Source organism: Drosophila albomicans, chromosome 2R (genome assembly GCF_009650485.2).
Source record: "Drosophila albomicans strain 15112-1751.03 chromosome 2R, ASM965048v2, whole genome shotgun sequence".
Taxonomy (NCBI): domain Eukaryota; kingdom Metazoa; phylum Arthropoda; class Insecta; order Diptera; family Drosophilidae; genus Drosophila; species Drosophila albomicans.
Window position 1 is genome coordinate 5,412,496 of NC_047631.2, and position 17,544 is coordinate 5,430,039.

Consider the following 17,544-nt stretch of genomic DNA (forward strand, 5'->3'; position numbering starts at 1 on the left):
GGTCGCCTTGACGCCTGTTTACTACTGCGTGGCACGTATTTTGGATTTCTGCTACATTTGAACTTAATATTTGTGTCAGTGAGTGCGAGTGTGTGTGTGTGGGTATGTTTGAGTCTCGGTGTTTGCTGTGTTTGCTTGAGTGTGCAAAAAATTTGCTCTCTTTGAGTCAGCAACAGAAGCAGCAGCAGCTTCTTGGTTTTAGTCTGGGGAATTTCTTTGGCGTGTTAATGCCTTTTGGCTATCAATTGGCCATTATACGCTGGATTCTTGAACCCGGTCGCAGTTCCGACGCCTCATCCGCTACATAACCATTACCAGTCTGTAATTCCGTTGTGATTTGGGATTAGGTCTCGGCCATAGGACACTGTTGTTGCCTTAGATGTGGCGCATGAACACGCTATAAAAATATCTTGGCCGGGCAATTGAATAAATTGTGACCTTTACATTGATTCCAGCAGCAGCCAGCGAATGCGGCGGCAGCAGCTCTCTCTTGAGTAAATAAGACTTGAAAAACCATTTATTTCTTTTTGACTTTTTTACCCTTTATTCTCCCCATGCTACTACCTCTCTTTCCTCCACTCCCTCTCCCTCTCTCTCTCTCTCTCTCTCGCTTTCTCTGTATTCTATCTCCCCAATGGCGCCGGCACGTAAGCTGCTAGAGAGTTTTATAAGTCCATTTGTGTGTTTGCTATTTTTAAATCGAAATATAAATAAATGGTTACAGCTATATGGCTATAGCTTTGACTGTGCAAATGCTTCTCCCTGCTTGTTGTTGTTATTGTTACAGTAGCAGTTGACCCACACACGCACACACACACATACAGTCAGGAACACACATGCACAGTAAAATACCCATCCATATGCTGACCACAAGTTGGTCTATTAATACTCGCAAATAAGCCGCTTAATTAGTCTTTCATTTTGAGGGCATTGCAGCCGCAAAAACTGTCGGATTTTAGGGTCAACGTGGTCAACATGTCGTATACATAATGAACAAGATCGAATCCAAATGAAGCTTCAGATTTGCCACGTTAATTAAATATTGGCATAATACGATAAACGAAATGCTATTTTTTCCTCGTTAGCTTTGATCAATTAATGGACACTATATTCGAGTGCTGCCAACTCAGCCGAATCGATTGAAACGTGTGCGAAATCATCTGCTTGGCAGCACTTTAAGTATTCACGCAATAAATACGTTTCCAATAATCCCAATAATAAACTTTTTGCGGGTAATTTTTTTAACCATAACCATACTTTTATTATGGAGAAACATTTGTCATTTTTTTGTTTTAAAACAGAAAACATTGTTGGTTTTTGTATTTTTGTCGTATCTTTTGTATTTTTATATGATTTGAATGTTGTCAACTTGGGCATTATACTTATCGCTTAAAAGTCTTATCAAGACCGCTTAAAATCGAGCGCTAAATTTACAATTATTAATTAATATAATATATCCATATATGTATGTATGTATATAACCAATATTTTACACGATGATGGACTGACTACGGAGAATTTTATGGCAGACAACCAGATACGAACTTATTCATTATACACAGAATTTTGTTAAATATTTATAATTGGTTTTTAGAATCGGTAAAACAGTTGCATGCTTGTCTTGTTAGTGTTATTGTTGCTCTTTTTTCGCATGTGTATGTATATGTATGTGTGTGTGTGAGTGTGTGAGTGAGAGTATGTGTGTGCTTATTAAAAGGTATTTATTTTGTTTAAATAATGAATGAGGCAAGCGAAAACAACATATACATATTCATAATATATACACAGTAGCACGCCGCACATTTCATTATTCTTGTTATTCTATTATTAATTTTGGTTTATGCCTAAATGTAAACTGAAAATTAAATAGCAAACTATGTAATTTGGCTGGACTCTATAGTTGAGTGTGTATAACCATATCCAATTCATACACAAACATATACATACATGTATGTATTATGTGCATGTCAAATATGGGGACGAAAGAATTACAAATGAGTTTGTCAACAGCAAAAAAAAAAAAAAAAACAACAGAACGGATCGGAACAAAGCACAAGGGCTCTAGTCGAAAACGCTTTCAACTCAATTTCACAAACTTTTATATTGCATACTTTGCGGCACGTGCGGAAAAGTTTATTTATTTTTAACTTTTTTCTGCTGTTGCTGTTGCTGTTGTTCTTGTCTTCTTGTCGGTTAAAAAATGTTGCTTCAATGAATTTCTATGATAAATAAACTTGTGTATATCGACATATTTAATTTATTAATCCCACAAACAAATTGACGGAATAATGTGGTAAATGCTTTTCAGCTTGAACGAAATTTAATAAAGAAAAGTGGATTGCGAAAAGGAAAAGTTGTAAAGTTTTCGTTAGTTTTACTCTCGTTTTTTTTCGTATTCGTTTGCTTTGATATTTTGTTGTTGTTGTTGTTTGTTTTTGTTTTTATATATGAGTGTAATCTTAGTTTAGGTTCGTTTTAAAAAGTTTCCATCTTAATACTTTCTTTTAGTCAGCATGGCTGGCATTGGAATGCTCTTATGTTGAATATTCTTAAAGATAATACTCGTTAAAGGACTTGCATTATGTACACCACAGTTTATCATTATTATTTTAATCGCATTCTCTATTCTCAACTATATACTTTTAAAACACATACACACACATTAAATGCATCGTCATCATCGTCAACACCATCATTATCATCATCATTAACGCTAAACAGAAGATACGAGTATTTGCAACCGCCCCAACTAGGCCGGGGCTGTCATTCAGCTTGAGCTTGAGCCTGCCGCAACATCAGCTCCAACTCGTGCTCCAGTGCCGTCTCCAGGAGTTGGCAAGCGCCGCGGGTAACCATGTTACAAACAAACCGCCACTGCTCCAGTTCCAGTTCCAAGTGACAGCGAACGCAGCTGTCGTCGTCGTCGTGGTGATGGCAAGTAAAGGCACGGGTCTCCATCGCAAGGAGCTGGCGCTGCTGTTGCCGTGTTGCATGGCGGCCGGATGCTCGCCATTTATGACATGCACCACCACCGAGGCGGAGTCTGCATAGGTTGGGAGCAATAGATTAAGATAAAGCCATACATAAAGATGCAAGATGTACGACAGGGGTGGAGCGGGGGGGAACGAAAAGGTGAAAGCAAAAAAGGCAAACAAAAGAAGACGAGACGTAAAAGCGGTAAGGAAATGCCGTTGGCAGGAGACGTCACATTAATTGCCAGCGGCAATAGAACGAGACTGCCGACAGAGACAGAGACAGATACTGAGACTGAGACTGACGCATACTCAGACGGATAAGGACGTTGCGGCTAAAGTAGATGCTGATGCTGATGCTGAAGGAGCGCCTGAAGGCAACAGCAACCACACTATGTGGCAGTGGGAAACACACACACACACAAACTCACCTGAGCTACTTGGCGAGCACGTGTAGTTGCCGGAATCCGCCGACGTGGCCTTGGCTATCAGCAACTTGCTGGTCCGCGTCGAGCGCTCCGTGATGACATTAATGCCGCCGCGCTGCGAATAATTCATGACCCGCTTGCCTTTGTACCAGTAGATAAACGATGGTGGCACCGGCGACTGCATTGCCAGGCAGGTGAGATTAATGTCGCTGCCGCTCTTGATGAACAGCTCCGCATTGCCAAGAATTTTAGCACGCGACACTGTAAAACCGCACAATACAAATAATTGCTTTCTTGCTTAAAAACGAACCATCACCCACACAAACACAAACACACTCACACACACAAAGAGTGACGCCCACCCTCAGGTGCACACAATGAGAAGCGCTGCGAAGAGCGCCCGTATACTCACCGACAACATTCAGACGAAAGCCTTGACTGATTTTTGGCTCAGTAGACACCTGGCACTCATAGGTACCAGAATCCCGAGGCTGTGGCGAAGATATGCGCAACGTCCACTCATCGGAGCCTTCGGAGTGCAGCGACTGAAAGCGCTGATCATTCGTATAGGTGAGTATACCGACTGTGAGGATATGCAGGTCCCGCTTGCGTATCCAGGACACCTGCAAGAGACATCGGCAAATAGCCGCAAAGCACAATTTATTTTCAATGGGAACAATATTCAATTGAAATTTAATTTACTCGAATACTATAATCTGTTAATTAATATACAATTTCCTGAAATGTGTACAGATAAATAAATTGTTATTTTCAATAGAATTAATAGTGTCGCTCTGCACAGGATTGAGTTCGATTCATTTGACCAATTCCATTATACATTAATCGCAAGAGACGATTAAATTCTAGATGCGGTGAGTGAATGAATATGCTTGAAATCTGTTTTATATTAAATGATAAAAGTATCGTAGAGTATTTACAAACTGCCTATTGCTGCATCTATTTTCCCAACATCAAATTCCAATTCGTAACTAAATACTCAATGCTCACTGCACCCAATCTAATTGATTGAATGCTTTAATTACACATGTGATCTATTCTATATTGATTATTCATCCGTTTTAAATCCCAACTACAAATGACTTTCTCATCTCTTCTTACTATAATTATTTTATTATGATACATTCTCCGTTAACATATTGTTTTTGACTGTGCATAAACGTTAATCAGATGAAAATCATAATCAGACGGAATTTAAATTGTGTGTAAATTATTGCAAGCATAAATATTCCGAATTGAGTATTCGATTTGACTTTCTCATCGCTTCATAGGAGTTTAACAATGTGATTACTTTCTAAATTTCAACAAACAGATTTTTTTATTGACCATAAATATTAAACAGATGAAAATTATAATCAGACGAAAATTCTAATTTTGTGTTAATTCTCTCGGAATAAAATTTATATCAATTTTCCAAAATATTTCAATAAACTGTTATTAATTATGCAACCGTTTTAAGTCACAAATACGAAATCGTTTTTTGTTTTATTTTTTCTTGTATTATTCTCCTCAACGAACATATTTTTTATTAAGCATAAAAATAATTCAAACGAAAATTCTAATTGTGTGTCAATTATTGCAAAATAAAATTTATAAACATTTTTTTATATTAAAAAAAAATCGTCTCCAATATTGATTATTCAACCGTTATAAATCCTAAATCCGTTCTGAGAGAAATGACTTTTTCATCACTTCTTGTCGTATAAATACAATGATTATTTTGCAATTTGCGGTAAAATAATATTTTCTCAACAAACAGATTTTTACTTTTGGCTATGCATAAACCATAAATCAAACTGAAACCATAATTGACTTCACAACTTCTCAAAAAGAAAAAAGAAAACTTTCAACAGTATTTTTCGTGAACAATTGCTAATCGTGTGTCAATTGTTTTGAAATAAGATTTATACAATTCCAATTATCGTTGCTGTCAAAATAAATGCACGTTTAAGCGAGTTGAAAACTAATAAACTTTGAGTTCACAAGGAATACGCAATGATTGAATAAATAACAAAATGCAATGTGTGAATGGATTTAAACGAGAAATTGGATATGAATCTGTGATGCCATTCTTGGTTGACGCACTATTGTGAGACATCGCTCCAATTAGCTGCATATAACACGAGACAATGCGTTTGCTTTGACTTGGCTTAGAGCACATTGTCAGCTAAGCTTGGCGAGTGGCTGAATGGCTGAATGACTGAATACCTGGTGGTTATCTGGCTGTCTCAGTGTCTCAGTGTCTCACTGTCTATTTGTCGGACTGTCTGTCTTGTGTTGCCTGCTGCCTTGGTTTGTCTTTCAGTTTCACAACGTTAATTACTCAATTCAACTGTCTCGCTAAAAGTTGGTAGCGAGAGCGTTGTCGTTGACATCGTTGTCGTTTATCCAGTAACTTTTCGAAGGTGAGGGGGGATTGCGAGAAAGGGAGGGGAGAGCGCAAGACACAAGGCACAAGACACGGACACAGACACGGACACGGACAGCGCGAAATTTATTACACCGCATAATTGCACAGCCACAGCGCGTTTTGAGGTAGGAATCAACGTGCCCAACTGTGCTGTGTGTTTGTTGGTGACGACACGGCGAGGCGGGGCAAGGCGCTGCAGGGGGCGTGGCAGATGAAGGAAGCGCCTGTTGTTGCATTGCTAACAAATCGCTGGGAGCGGAAGCGAAGCCGTGTTACAAATGCGCGAACCAGAACAAGAATGAAACAGAGAGCACGAATAAATAGAGTGAGCGAGATGGCAGTAATCAGGGGGAAAGAGAACGCTGCATGGCGGTTAGACCGCCAACTTTATGGCGTAATCTTTTAAAAGTAATCTACAAATCTGCCACGAGGACGCCGCAGGTCGTTTGTTTTGCCCCTATACCATACATTCTACGTTTACTGTGGCCCAGGCACCCCATACTATATAATCGTGTACTATATTGTATGCTATAGCATATGCCCAATGCCCAATGCCTTATGCCGTATGCTTTATGCGGCATACACGCATACATATATAATGTTTGGTTTGTGCTCGAAGCGCATTTTAATTGCGACACCGACCCCAGCAACGACCCCGTCCACGTCCACGTCCACGACCAAGACCACGACCCTAGCCGAATCGGAGACCAACATCATTCACTTACCGCCCGGTCGCCCAGATTCCGCACGCGGCAATGCAGCAGGGCCGCTTGGCCGACGGTTGCCGTGACCTCGCGTCGGGAGGAGTTGTCAAAGTAGGGCTGAGAGTATGGTGTTTCCCAGTAATGTGGAGGCACTTCGCTGATGACCAAGCCGCTTTCTGAATAAAAACAAACAACAAGAATAAGAGAACATATATCAAGAACAATAACAAACAAGCAGTTTCGGGTCATGACACCCTTTGTATAGTATATTTGTGGAGTCGAATGGACTCCACTCGGTGGCAGCGTGTGTCGATTTTTAACGCCATGTCATTGCATCTTGATCCTGAACTTACCGAATAGTAATAGCAGCCACAGTTGTATTAGCCAAAGCACTTTTAGTGGAGGCCTCGAGTACTTCATCGTTGTCGATGGCGTCGTCGTCGTCATGTTTCCTTCCAAGTTGATCGATGAACTGCCAGCTGGCTTTCCTTTGTATGTTTATATGTTTGTTTTCTAAGGCGTCTCCTATGCATGCACAGCATGGATGGACATCCTTGGGGCTTAGCTTAGTTTCGCGTTCCTATAAATATATATATGTATGTATAGTGTATAAGGTCATTGGGTTGAGCTCTTTGCAGTGTTGGGAAACGCGACCAATGCGAATGACAGGCCAGAATGTCAATGAATAACCATCCAAAGACACGTATTTGTTGCATTTATCATACTTATGTCCGACCGTATTAATAGCCCTAACATTAAATTTATTGATTTTTTGGATACGAATTTCAAATGGCTATACAATTAAAAAGATAATATTTCTGCTGCCATTGTTCGCTTTTCTAATCTGCCTAATCTTTGAATTATACACCTGCTGAATTCATTATTTCCATTTCATATTCATAGAGCAAATAAAGGACACGAAGGTTTAATCTTAATTGTCGTATACTACTTTAAATGGTGCATTGGATAGAAGAAAAAGTTAAAGTAAAAATCCACTTAGGAGAACAGACTTTTTAATTAATTTTGTGCACTAAAGAATTTCGTGGGACTCGAACACGGATTGAGAATGCTGAAAAAGAAGAAGTTGAGTAAGAGAAAGACGGTTTTTTTCACCGTTTCGAACTATTTGCAAGCTTTAATTGAGCTTCTTTGTGCTGTAAAATCAATCAGATGCTGAACTTTCCAATTGTCTACAAAAGCTCTTCAATAATCTCGCATTCTCAGTACTTCGTATTTCACTTTGGAATTCAATTGCATTGAATTTTCTATAGCTCACTTATTGGGGCATGCTTGGATTATATGGTATGTGTACAGTGTAGTAAAATGAGCGGAGGCATTTGAGTGAAAATCCCTAATTTAAAATGAAAATTGATAATGCATTGGCATCGACAATAATGCCAACGGACAAATTAAGTGACTGGCAAGCAAAAATGAAGACAGAGAGGAATGAGCTGCGAAATGTGCTTAATAGAATAAATTATTGTAATTACTATTTGGAGTTGTGTTGCGAGCTGAGCCTTTAGATAAACGAGCCTACTTTATCACCAAATAAGTGCTTATTTATACGCTTTAATACTTGCCTAGCAGCAAGTACTCGTAATATCCCAGTGCATTTGTTATAACTTATAGCTAAATTTATTACAACCACTTATAACTCTCTCTAGGTCTAGCTCTTCTCTTCTTCTACTCTTCGGGTTGCTTTGCTATTGGTTGTTGCTATTGTTGTTGCTGCATACTCTGGTTGCCGCGGTCTCGGAGCCCGCACAGCTGGATGGGTCAACGAAAAATTCCATGGAAATACATTTAGCACGGGAAAATATTCATAATCCTGGCCATTACTCAAAAATATATTCGTTGTCAGTCCAATTAGCTGCGTGACTCGGGTCAAGGGGTTCGTGTGGCCCGCTATTTGTTTTGGTCATTCTCTTCTCTGTGTGTGTGTGTGTGTGTGTGTGTGTGTTGTGTGTGTGTGTGCGTGTGTATGCAGTGCTGTGTGGTTACGGTTGTGTGGGTGTGCATGTCCGTATGTATTTGTTTGTTTGTTTGTTTGCTCTTCTGACCGCTGTCCCTTCTGCATGAGCATTTTTCACTGCTATTACAAAGAGTTATCGCCTGTCCCGAAACGTCAGCTTTTCAAGGAAATCAAACAAAAGTCAAGCCTTAATCATCGCTTAACAGAATTCGTTGGCCGCAAAAGGCCAACAGAGAAAAGAATGCCGCCAGCAACTCACAACAAAACGAGTATATATTGTATATATGTATATGTTGAATAAGTGTTTGTTACTCATTCCGTCATGGCTGCATTCAGCATATAATATTATTGTTGCGCATTTCGCATTATTTGATGGGATAATAATAATACCTAGTAGTAGTAGTAGTAGTAATCATTTACCAAAGATAGCACCTGTCTTATGGCAGCATACTATGTGTATTCCTCGCACGCTTTGTGTCCTGTCGCCATATTGAGCCAATTCAATTGGCTTTTTCTACGCTTTCAGTGGGTTGTGGGTTTTTGTTCAGAGTTGATTTATTTGACAATCGATTGCGCAATGCGGAATAATTAATGGAAACTCTACATTTATGTGTGCACACATTTCTCGCTTCAATTGTCGCTTATTTTGGATTCCATTGTTGCTTTTCCGTTCTCCATGCTCTCTATGTTTTTTGTTCGTTGAAGGTAATAACCTGGACTACCAAATATTTCCGTTTAGCACTCGACCAACGACAGCGACTACGAAAGCGACAACGGCAACGGCAACGGCAACGAGAATGAACACGGATATACGGTAGAGGGAGCGACGGGGAGAAGAACGCGACGACGATAACAACAACAACAAGGACAACAACGACAACAACGGCAACGACAGCAACAAAGGCAACAACGACAACGACTACGGTGCCTTTGTATTATATTATTTTTATGTATGTATATGTATGCATGGGCACATTAGGTACAGCTCTATAGGTATGCCACATAAGCACTACACTACACACTCACTGCCACTGCCACATTAACGTCCACGTCCACATCCACGTTCGCATTCACGTTCACATCCACACTGTCACTCACACACAGTCAGAGTCAGAGCGTCGCATTTTTATGTATCCGTCTCGTACGTGAGCCGTGCGCTGTTGTTGCTGCTGCTCTTGACTGGGATTCAGTTATTAAATAGCCGTTGTTTTTCTTTTTTATTTTCGGGTATATTTTTTTTAAGCTGTTTTATTTTCAATGTGGCACAATGTTAGTAGTAAGCATTAAATGCAATCGCTGTGCGCACACATGCATCCTTGCGGCAGGATTCACGTACTGGAACTGATTCATCAGCAGGCAACGCGTATCGATGTCTACCTTCAGCGAGAGTAAAGCTCACGAAGTTAGCCGAAGCTTTGCCTTCGGTTTCGCGCTCTCCGAAAGCTCAAGACGCAAACGCAGCGAGAGGCGACACACATGAAACTTTAATTTGCGTTTTTTCTTTACATTTTTAATAAGCAACAAAGTGGGCAACTTGTTTTTGCTTTTACGTTTTTTTTTTGTTTTGTGTGTTTCGTACTTTTAAGCTCTGGCAAAGGGTTTGACTTTGTCGCAGGTAGTAAGCGACTCAGTGAGACCGCAGCCGCAGAGCATGGCTTGAGCCGAAGCAAGTGTGAGAGAGGCAGAGAGTGGGAACGAGAGAGCAATATAACGAAATAGAGAGTGCGACTCTTAGGCTATCTGGGTTATTAGCACAACCTGCCTCAACTCAACTTAACTCAACTCGTCGTGTCGCGTCTCGTCGCGTCCCGTCTCATCGCGTCCCGTCTCGTCTCGCCATGTCGCGTTTTGTCGTGTCGTGTCGCATCGTCGGGGAGTCGTTGCGAAAAGCGAAAAACGAAAAGCGAAAAGCGAACACGAGCATAATGTGCTCAATAGTCACGTACAAATGAATATTCGCAATACACACGCCTTCATTTTGGCATATTAATATAGTCTACATTTGGGGGGCTTTTGGATCGCACATGAATGATTTACGTTGGCCCACTGAAATGTGATTTTTACCGCAATATGTAGGTATGTCTGTATAGTAGTACGTTGTGCCGTTATGCTTGCCAACGTTTAACATTCCCTTGCCTTCCTTCCTTCTTCATTCGTTCCACTCCATTCCTTTGGACACCCGCAGTTGCGACACCTTCCTCCGCATGCGACAAAAACAATTGAACAGACAGTTATAGGCCAATTTCAGTTTATGTACACGCGTCGCAGTCATGAAAGATTTGTGAGGCCGCCCCGCCTGAGGCCACCACTGAACACCTGTAAATGTAGCTGAATTCCGCTTCCACTCGCTGCCTATCCTGCAGCACCTGTGTCTCTCGCTCTCTGCGGTTCTGCCTTTCTACCTTTCTACCAGCAACTACTCTACATGCTGCTGTGCTCTTGCTCTTGCTGTTACTGCTGCTGTGGCTGCTGCTATTACTGTTGCTGTTGCTGTTCTGGTCTCTACGGCCGACCGTGTCAAATGTTGCGTGTTATGGCCCGCAAATGTTGCTGTCGAAAGCGTATCCGTAACCTCATCCTCCCGCAATTGCCGAAAAGTGCCGGACAGCACAGGAACCCGCCCAGACTGGAGCTTACTCTCGCCCCAGGTCTCCGTCTGACTCTGGATATGGACAGAGGATGAGGACGGGGACGGGGCGGGACCGTGAGAGGTCGAGACATTTCAACGCGCGGCTTACAAGCTAATAAATAAAGTGCCAAAATTGTTGGTAGCGTCGAGAGTGCTTGACTAGAAAAACGCTCTGTACGCTTGGGAATGTAAATTTCAGCGAATCCAGAGAGCAATGCATATGACCCCCGCTTTGCCCTGCTGTGACACCTAGCAACCACGAAAAATGGAAATGGAGGAGAGAGAAAGCAAATACTCAACGATTTCAACAACATTCTTTCATATGACATTCCCAAAAAAAACATACATGGCATTCCAATGAAGGCACTAAAACTATTTTTAGCATGCAAACTTGACAATTTTTCGCAATCTTTGAGGTGCGTAAAAATATAAACAAAAGTCGGGACACTTTTCCCGTGAAACGCATTTTCAAACTAAAAGTTTGTGTGTTCCGAATTCAATTCTCAAAAGAATTCAGTTTAGAGCAACACCAATAAACGTTTAAGAAAAAAGTTTTCTCTGCTTGCGATGGCGGAATTCTTACGAAATTGAGAGTGAGAATGATTTTAAATTATTTATTATTAATCTGTGAGAATATAGTTTTTTCGACAGCAAGATGAAAGCTCGTGAGATTTGCCACAACACCAGTATTCTTTAAGAATTTAGCTGGCATTAAAGCCAATCATCGCAGCTAAGGCAACGTTTCTCTAAGATATTCTTTCAAGAGTGTTTCCATAGTAGTCTGTTGTAGACTGTTGAAACATTTAGATTTGATAGAATACCTTGCTTAATAGCGTCGACTGGAAGCAAACAAATAGGCTGCTAAGCGAAAACACTCCAAGTAAGGCCACAATATTAATTTGTACATTAAATGTTATTTTAAGTTGTTATGTTGTGAGACCAGTAAGTGAGGAAAATAAAGTTTATATTCAACAATGTGAGACTATGTGTAAACAATACATGAAATATAATTGGTCAAATAACAGCAAAATTTTCTCAAAACATTCTTTCAACATTTAGAAGACTGTTTTATATCGAATCCTTTAATGTTATAGTAGTTAAATTTTATAAGATCTCTTAATGACATCAACTAGATCTTAACAAATAGGCAGCTAAGCGAAAATACGATAAGCATCGCTCTAATACTCATTTTGTATTCATTTAAATTTTAAAATTAATATCTGTATGACCCTTAAACGAGCTAAATTTTCAATTGATAGCATTTCAAATTATAAAAATTGAAACATTTTAAATGAATAGCATAGTATACCATCATCAACTGGAAACAAGTGTGACCCGTAAGTTAAATTTCATCTTACAAGTATTTGTATACCATTAAGCGAATCACGGCTAAATCAAATTTTTTCTAAGAAAGTCTTTCAATAATGTTTCCAAAGTCAATATTAGAACATGTGAACATTTAAAATTAATAACATAGTATACCTCGCTTAACAACCTCAAATGGAATCTAAGAAAAAGGCCGTTAGTCGCGAAGATGTTTGGTTATACAATAACATTTAACGTATACAACAAATTTTTAAATCATTATTTGTGTAATCCTTAAATAAGCTAAAAGTGCCGCTAAATTAATGCTGATAATCAATAATGTGTGACCGTTAAGTAACATAATAAGACTTGCAAATTTCGCCTCAAACAAGTGTTGCGATGTCCTTCTAATCCCCCAAGTAACCCCAGGCTTCGTGAGCTGCGAGTACTGGGTATATTAGCTTAAATATATTAGCTTTGTAGCGGTGCTTAAGCGTCTGTCATTGAGGGAATCAAATTAGTGGAACAATCTATAGCATTCAATCCCCTTCCCACGGTGAAGAACGTTTATCCTCGTGCCGACTATTCAACCTATTTCAACCTATTCGAGATGCTATCTGCGCACCTTTTTGCAAGTGAATTTATTGTTGCCAATTAATTTGTTAAAATTAGTGGAGAAAGCGCACGCCTAGTGGCTTGCGGTAGTTTCAATTGGCCCAGCAGTCGACGCTACAGCGTCAACTGCTTATCGATAAGCAAGCGAGGACGAGGGCGAGGTGTACAAGGACGAGGCCCTAGGACCCAAGAGTTGTTGGCCACGCTCGCTCGTCTTGCATTGTGTCTAAATGTATGCCACGTACACGTATTTATCCAATGCTTAGCTGCCGCTCAGCGTTGCCGGCATATATTGCTCTGACTCTGTGACTCTAACTGCGACTCTGACGCTGACTCTGACTCTGACTCGAGCAATAGCTTCAGCTTCAGCTTTAGCTCAAGCTTCGGCCCATGGTGTTTTGCCTGCTGGCCTTTATGTTGCTGATGTTGCGTCTCCTGCGGCCTCCGCCTCGTCTCGTGCCTTGAATGAATGCTAAATTAATTTCAAATGAATACAAATGGCTTTTCGCTTTTAAGACCAGCCAGAATACACAGCACAGCACAGCAAAGTACAGCGCATAGCACAGCACAGCACAATCCCAAACACACATACAACAGACATACACATGCACATATAGAAAGCAGGCCTTGCAGCGTGGCGTTGTCTGTTTTACATTTCGCTGTGTTTTTCGCACAGTTTCAACATTTGAAATAACTCTTCGGGTGCGACTCTGCTGACTCACTGGCTCAGCCTTTTTATGGCCCCGCATGTCGGCACGGCCACGTTTATCAGATGCACCGTTGGAAATTTACAGCGCAACATCACACCGGACCCGTTAATTCAATTCAGCGTAACGCTTTTTCGGTGCGCCTATTCGTCTACGTCTACATCTCTGGCCCACCTGAATAGGCAACTGCCAACTGCCAACTGACGACTGGCAACTGAAAGCGGGTGGCAATGGCTATTACCCAATAACTAGAAAACGCGGCTAATCGCGTGAATAGTTTTGGGCGTCGTAATTGATGTTTACAGCTAAGCAGCCCAGTTGCCATCTGCGAAACTGAACAGTGAAAAGCGAGGGAAAAGTGAGGCGAACGAGTTGCTCACATTTTGCGAATTTCCATTTCGTTGCCTAGTTTTCAGGGCAACTGTCTAATAGCTACTCCCACTGAGGAGATAGTTTGGTCGCTGGCCAGAAATTGCTTTCAACGATACTTTGATTTAATGAATTTCATTGAGCAGCGATAGCAATGGGCGGCCACTCAGCCACTTTGCATTCATTATTCAATTTGAGGTGTATTTAGATGTGCAACTGATTGGGACATCGATGGCAGGCCACTGCCGGCCAGTGGCAACAGCAACAGCAACAGCCACTGTAGATGCAACCACTATAATGGTAATGGCAACCGACAGTCGACAACGCTTCTTGCAGCTACAGCAAGTATGATTATTGATGTAAGAAGCACTCTCTCTCTCTGTAGCTCTCTGTATACTCCTTTAATGTCATCGCCAGTGAGGTGTTTATACACAGTAACATAGTAAAGAAGACTTGCTCTAGTCATCGTCTTCTTGTCGGACCTTTCAAAAGGCCAAACGGCATTTCTAACTGACACCCATTGACCTATGGCATACAAATCAACGATTCCCTTTGTGAACTAACTTCGAATGTCACCCGTGTGCTCGCAGTCCCATCGCATTGGCATCACATTTGAGATTCAATTGCCATTAACTCACCTTCATTCAGTCTGGATGTTGCCCAAGGTTGTTTAACTTTGTCTCTCTCTCTCTCTCTCTCTCTCTCTCTCTCTCTCTCTCTCTCTCTCTCGGTCTGACTCCCTCGTTCTGTATTTTCCGAATCGATTTCCATGCCCGATTTTCTAGGACTCCAATTTGATTTGCATGCAAAAGGGAAACCAGCTAATGCTTGCAATTCATTAGAGAGAACATTCGCTACTTGTATCTTGTAGCTTGTATCTCGTATCTTGAATCTTGTATCTCCGTCGTACGTCCAGCAAAATAACGATAAGCACTTTCTTGCCCAGATAACGACGCAGCCAATGTAAATTTCGCTTTGCATCTGTAGCGAGCGGAAAAGTATTAAAAACCACTTTCAATTTTATTGCATCGAGTACTTAAGGATCCAAGCAAGCTGCTCTTGCCTTGCCCTGTCCTGCCTTGCCTTCTGTTTTGCCAGCCAGACATTTGCCATCATTTCATTCCATCATTCCATCATTCTTATTATTTTGTAAAAGCAATAAACAGCGCTCAAACGAAGTACTTCACACTCGAATGAGGTTAAATGCGATGCTAGATGCTACAACGCCTGCAATCTAGATACTTATACTCGCATGTACATCCAGTCGATATGCGATCAATTTACTGTCCTGCTTTTGTCTCGACTCGCATGTGATTCAATTTTATGATTCACTCGCCAGCTCAGTCCGAATTGCATTCGTTGGCCATGCAGCAGCAATGCCGAAAGACAAATGTTCTCCTACTTAATCTGGCCCATGATAATTCCCTTGACATAATAAAGTCACAGATTCGTTTTTGTTATATATTTATTGTATGTGCGACTTAATTGAGTTCTATATTGATGGTTGCGTGCATCAAGATAACATCCTCTAATGTTAAGATTGCTTTTCTGTCTCTCTCAGTCTTTATGAGTGTTGATGCTACAGATAACACACGTTATTTTTACAAGGAGCAATACAAGGACTGCGAAAAAACAAAGCATACTCATAAATAATCCGTCTGTTTACCAATTTTTATCCACAGGTAAGAAAATACATTCTAAAAATAACAAATCAATTCTTCGATTAAGCATTTTACGAATCTTAATTAATATGTTTGAAATTAAAATTTGTAGTCTTGACACAGCAAAATTATGTTTTGCAAATCATCTGAAATCTGGTGTGTATAGTTCAATGAGTACAGCTAATTTAATTTAGAAAGGCATTAAAGAAAATGAGAAGCAAGCATAATTCCAGATAAAAAAGTCGAGAATGCTAGACTTCGAGATATCCGCTTCCGATTTTCAGTAAAAGTAAAAATGTGTGAAACATGTAGACTGTGTAATGAGAAATATTTATTTATTATTCCTAATCAAATTTATACCCTTCAAAGTAATCCCTTCCCGATAAAATACACTTATGTCAACTTTTTTCAAGTCCTCGAAACATGTCAAATAGTTCCATTCCGGTATTGTCATCAGCACTTTCATCGATACAGCTTTTTTCTATCTAGCGATATTTGATTTTTTTGTAGTACCAAATGATCTTTCAAAATGGTTTACACAGATCCTTCCGATATTCCGATAGAGTCAGTAAGGTCTCTAACAGTCAACCGACGTTTTTGGAGCACTAATTCCTTCACTTCATTGGTCATCTGTTGTCGTGGATGGTCGTCCAGAGCTCTTTAGGTTATCACCACGTTCCCGATCCTCTTTTAAGTATTTGTACCACCTTTCAGCAAAGACCTATTGATCGTTTGGTAAACACAATCGTAAATATATTACTAATAATGTCCCAGCAAAAAGAACTCGCCCGCGAAGCTTAAATTGAACTTAACTGCTTACCTTTTGCTCACACTATTATACCAAACAATTAAGAAAGCTACAGTCGAGTGTGAGATACCCGATACCCATTTTGAATAAAAGAAATATATTTTGTGGTCTTTTTTTTCAAAATATACCGAATATACTACAAAAATACTAAAAATATACCAAATGGTATATTTTCACGATATAGTGCCGCATTCAAAATATACCATAGACGGCACAATATACCAGATTGTCAGCCAAAGCAACTAAGTCCCCTTGTAAGTAGGCGTTTTTGCCCATAAAAAAGTATTTCTTTAATAACTTCGGCAATTTTTATCTGATCGCAATCAAATTTCTAGGAATCATAACTAGTGTAGTAATTATTGTATATACCAAAATTCGATTTTTTTGATTTGCGGGGGCGGAAGTTGGCGTGACAAAAATTTGAAACAAAATTGAATTATAGCTCTATCTCTTATAGTCTCTGAGATCCAGTATTTCATACGGACGGACGGACAGACACACAGACGGACAGACGGACATGGCTAGATCGTCTCGGCTGTTGACGCTGATCAAGAATATATATACTTTATAGGGCCGGAGATGCCTCCTTCTACCTGTTACATACATTTCCGGCCGGCACAAAGTTATAATACCCTTCTACCCTATGGGTAGCGGGTATAAAAATATGCCCAAAGACATACCAGATATAGTTAGTATAAGAATATGCCATTACATTCAAATCAATTAATCTTCTCTAGGTGCAGAAGAAATATGTTCAAAGTGTTTCAACCGGACTTCTACATAGTCTTAAAAGTTATCTGTTATTTTGCAATTGCGTGCACGGATGTGGGCGTGGCACAATTCTAAATCAAACTGGATTTACGTGCAGCAAGAACAAATGTTGTTCAAAATAAATTGAAGTCTCTGAGATCTAGGTATTCAAACGAATACACAAATAGATTCTGGA

The 17,544-nt window shown here is 40.2% G+C and overlaps 1 protein-coding gene across 1 annotated transcript; it reads right to left on the reverse strand.

Moving 5' to 3' along the window:
- Window positions 1-1,258: 1,258 nt before the first annotated feature.
- On the reverse strand, window positions 1,259-9,831 carry LOC117575580 (limbic system-associated membrane protein). Its single transcript, XM_034259846.2, has 6 exons — window positions 8,925-9,831; window positions 6,886-7,112; window positions 6,554-6,708; window positions 3,813-4,023; window positions 3,404-3,661; window positions 1,259-3,043 (listed from the first exon to the last, which is right to left on the reverse strand). Exons 2-6 carry the CDS (start codon window positions 6,977-6,979, stop codon window positions 2,796-2,798), a joined length of 966 nt encoding a protein of 321 aa, XP_034115737.1. The 5' UTR covers window positions 6,980-7,112; window positions 8,925-9,831; the 3' UTR covers window positions 1,259-2,795.
- Window positions 9,832-17,544: the final 7,713 nt, after the last annotated feature.

Coding starts and splice junctions, on each gene's coding strand:
- LOC117575580 (XM_034259846.2), bottom strand. CDS start 6,979: ATGACGACGACGACGCCATCGACAACGATGAAGTACTCGAGGCCTCCA. Junction 6,709..6,885: donor GTGGCTGCTATTACTATTCG/GTAAGTTCAGGA, acceptor GTTTTTATTCAG/AAAGCGGCTTGGTCATCAGC. Junction 3,044..3,403: donor GTGCTCGCCAAGTAGCTCAG/GTGAGTTTGTGT, acceptor CAACCTATGCAG/ACTCCGCCTCGGTGGTGGTG.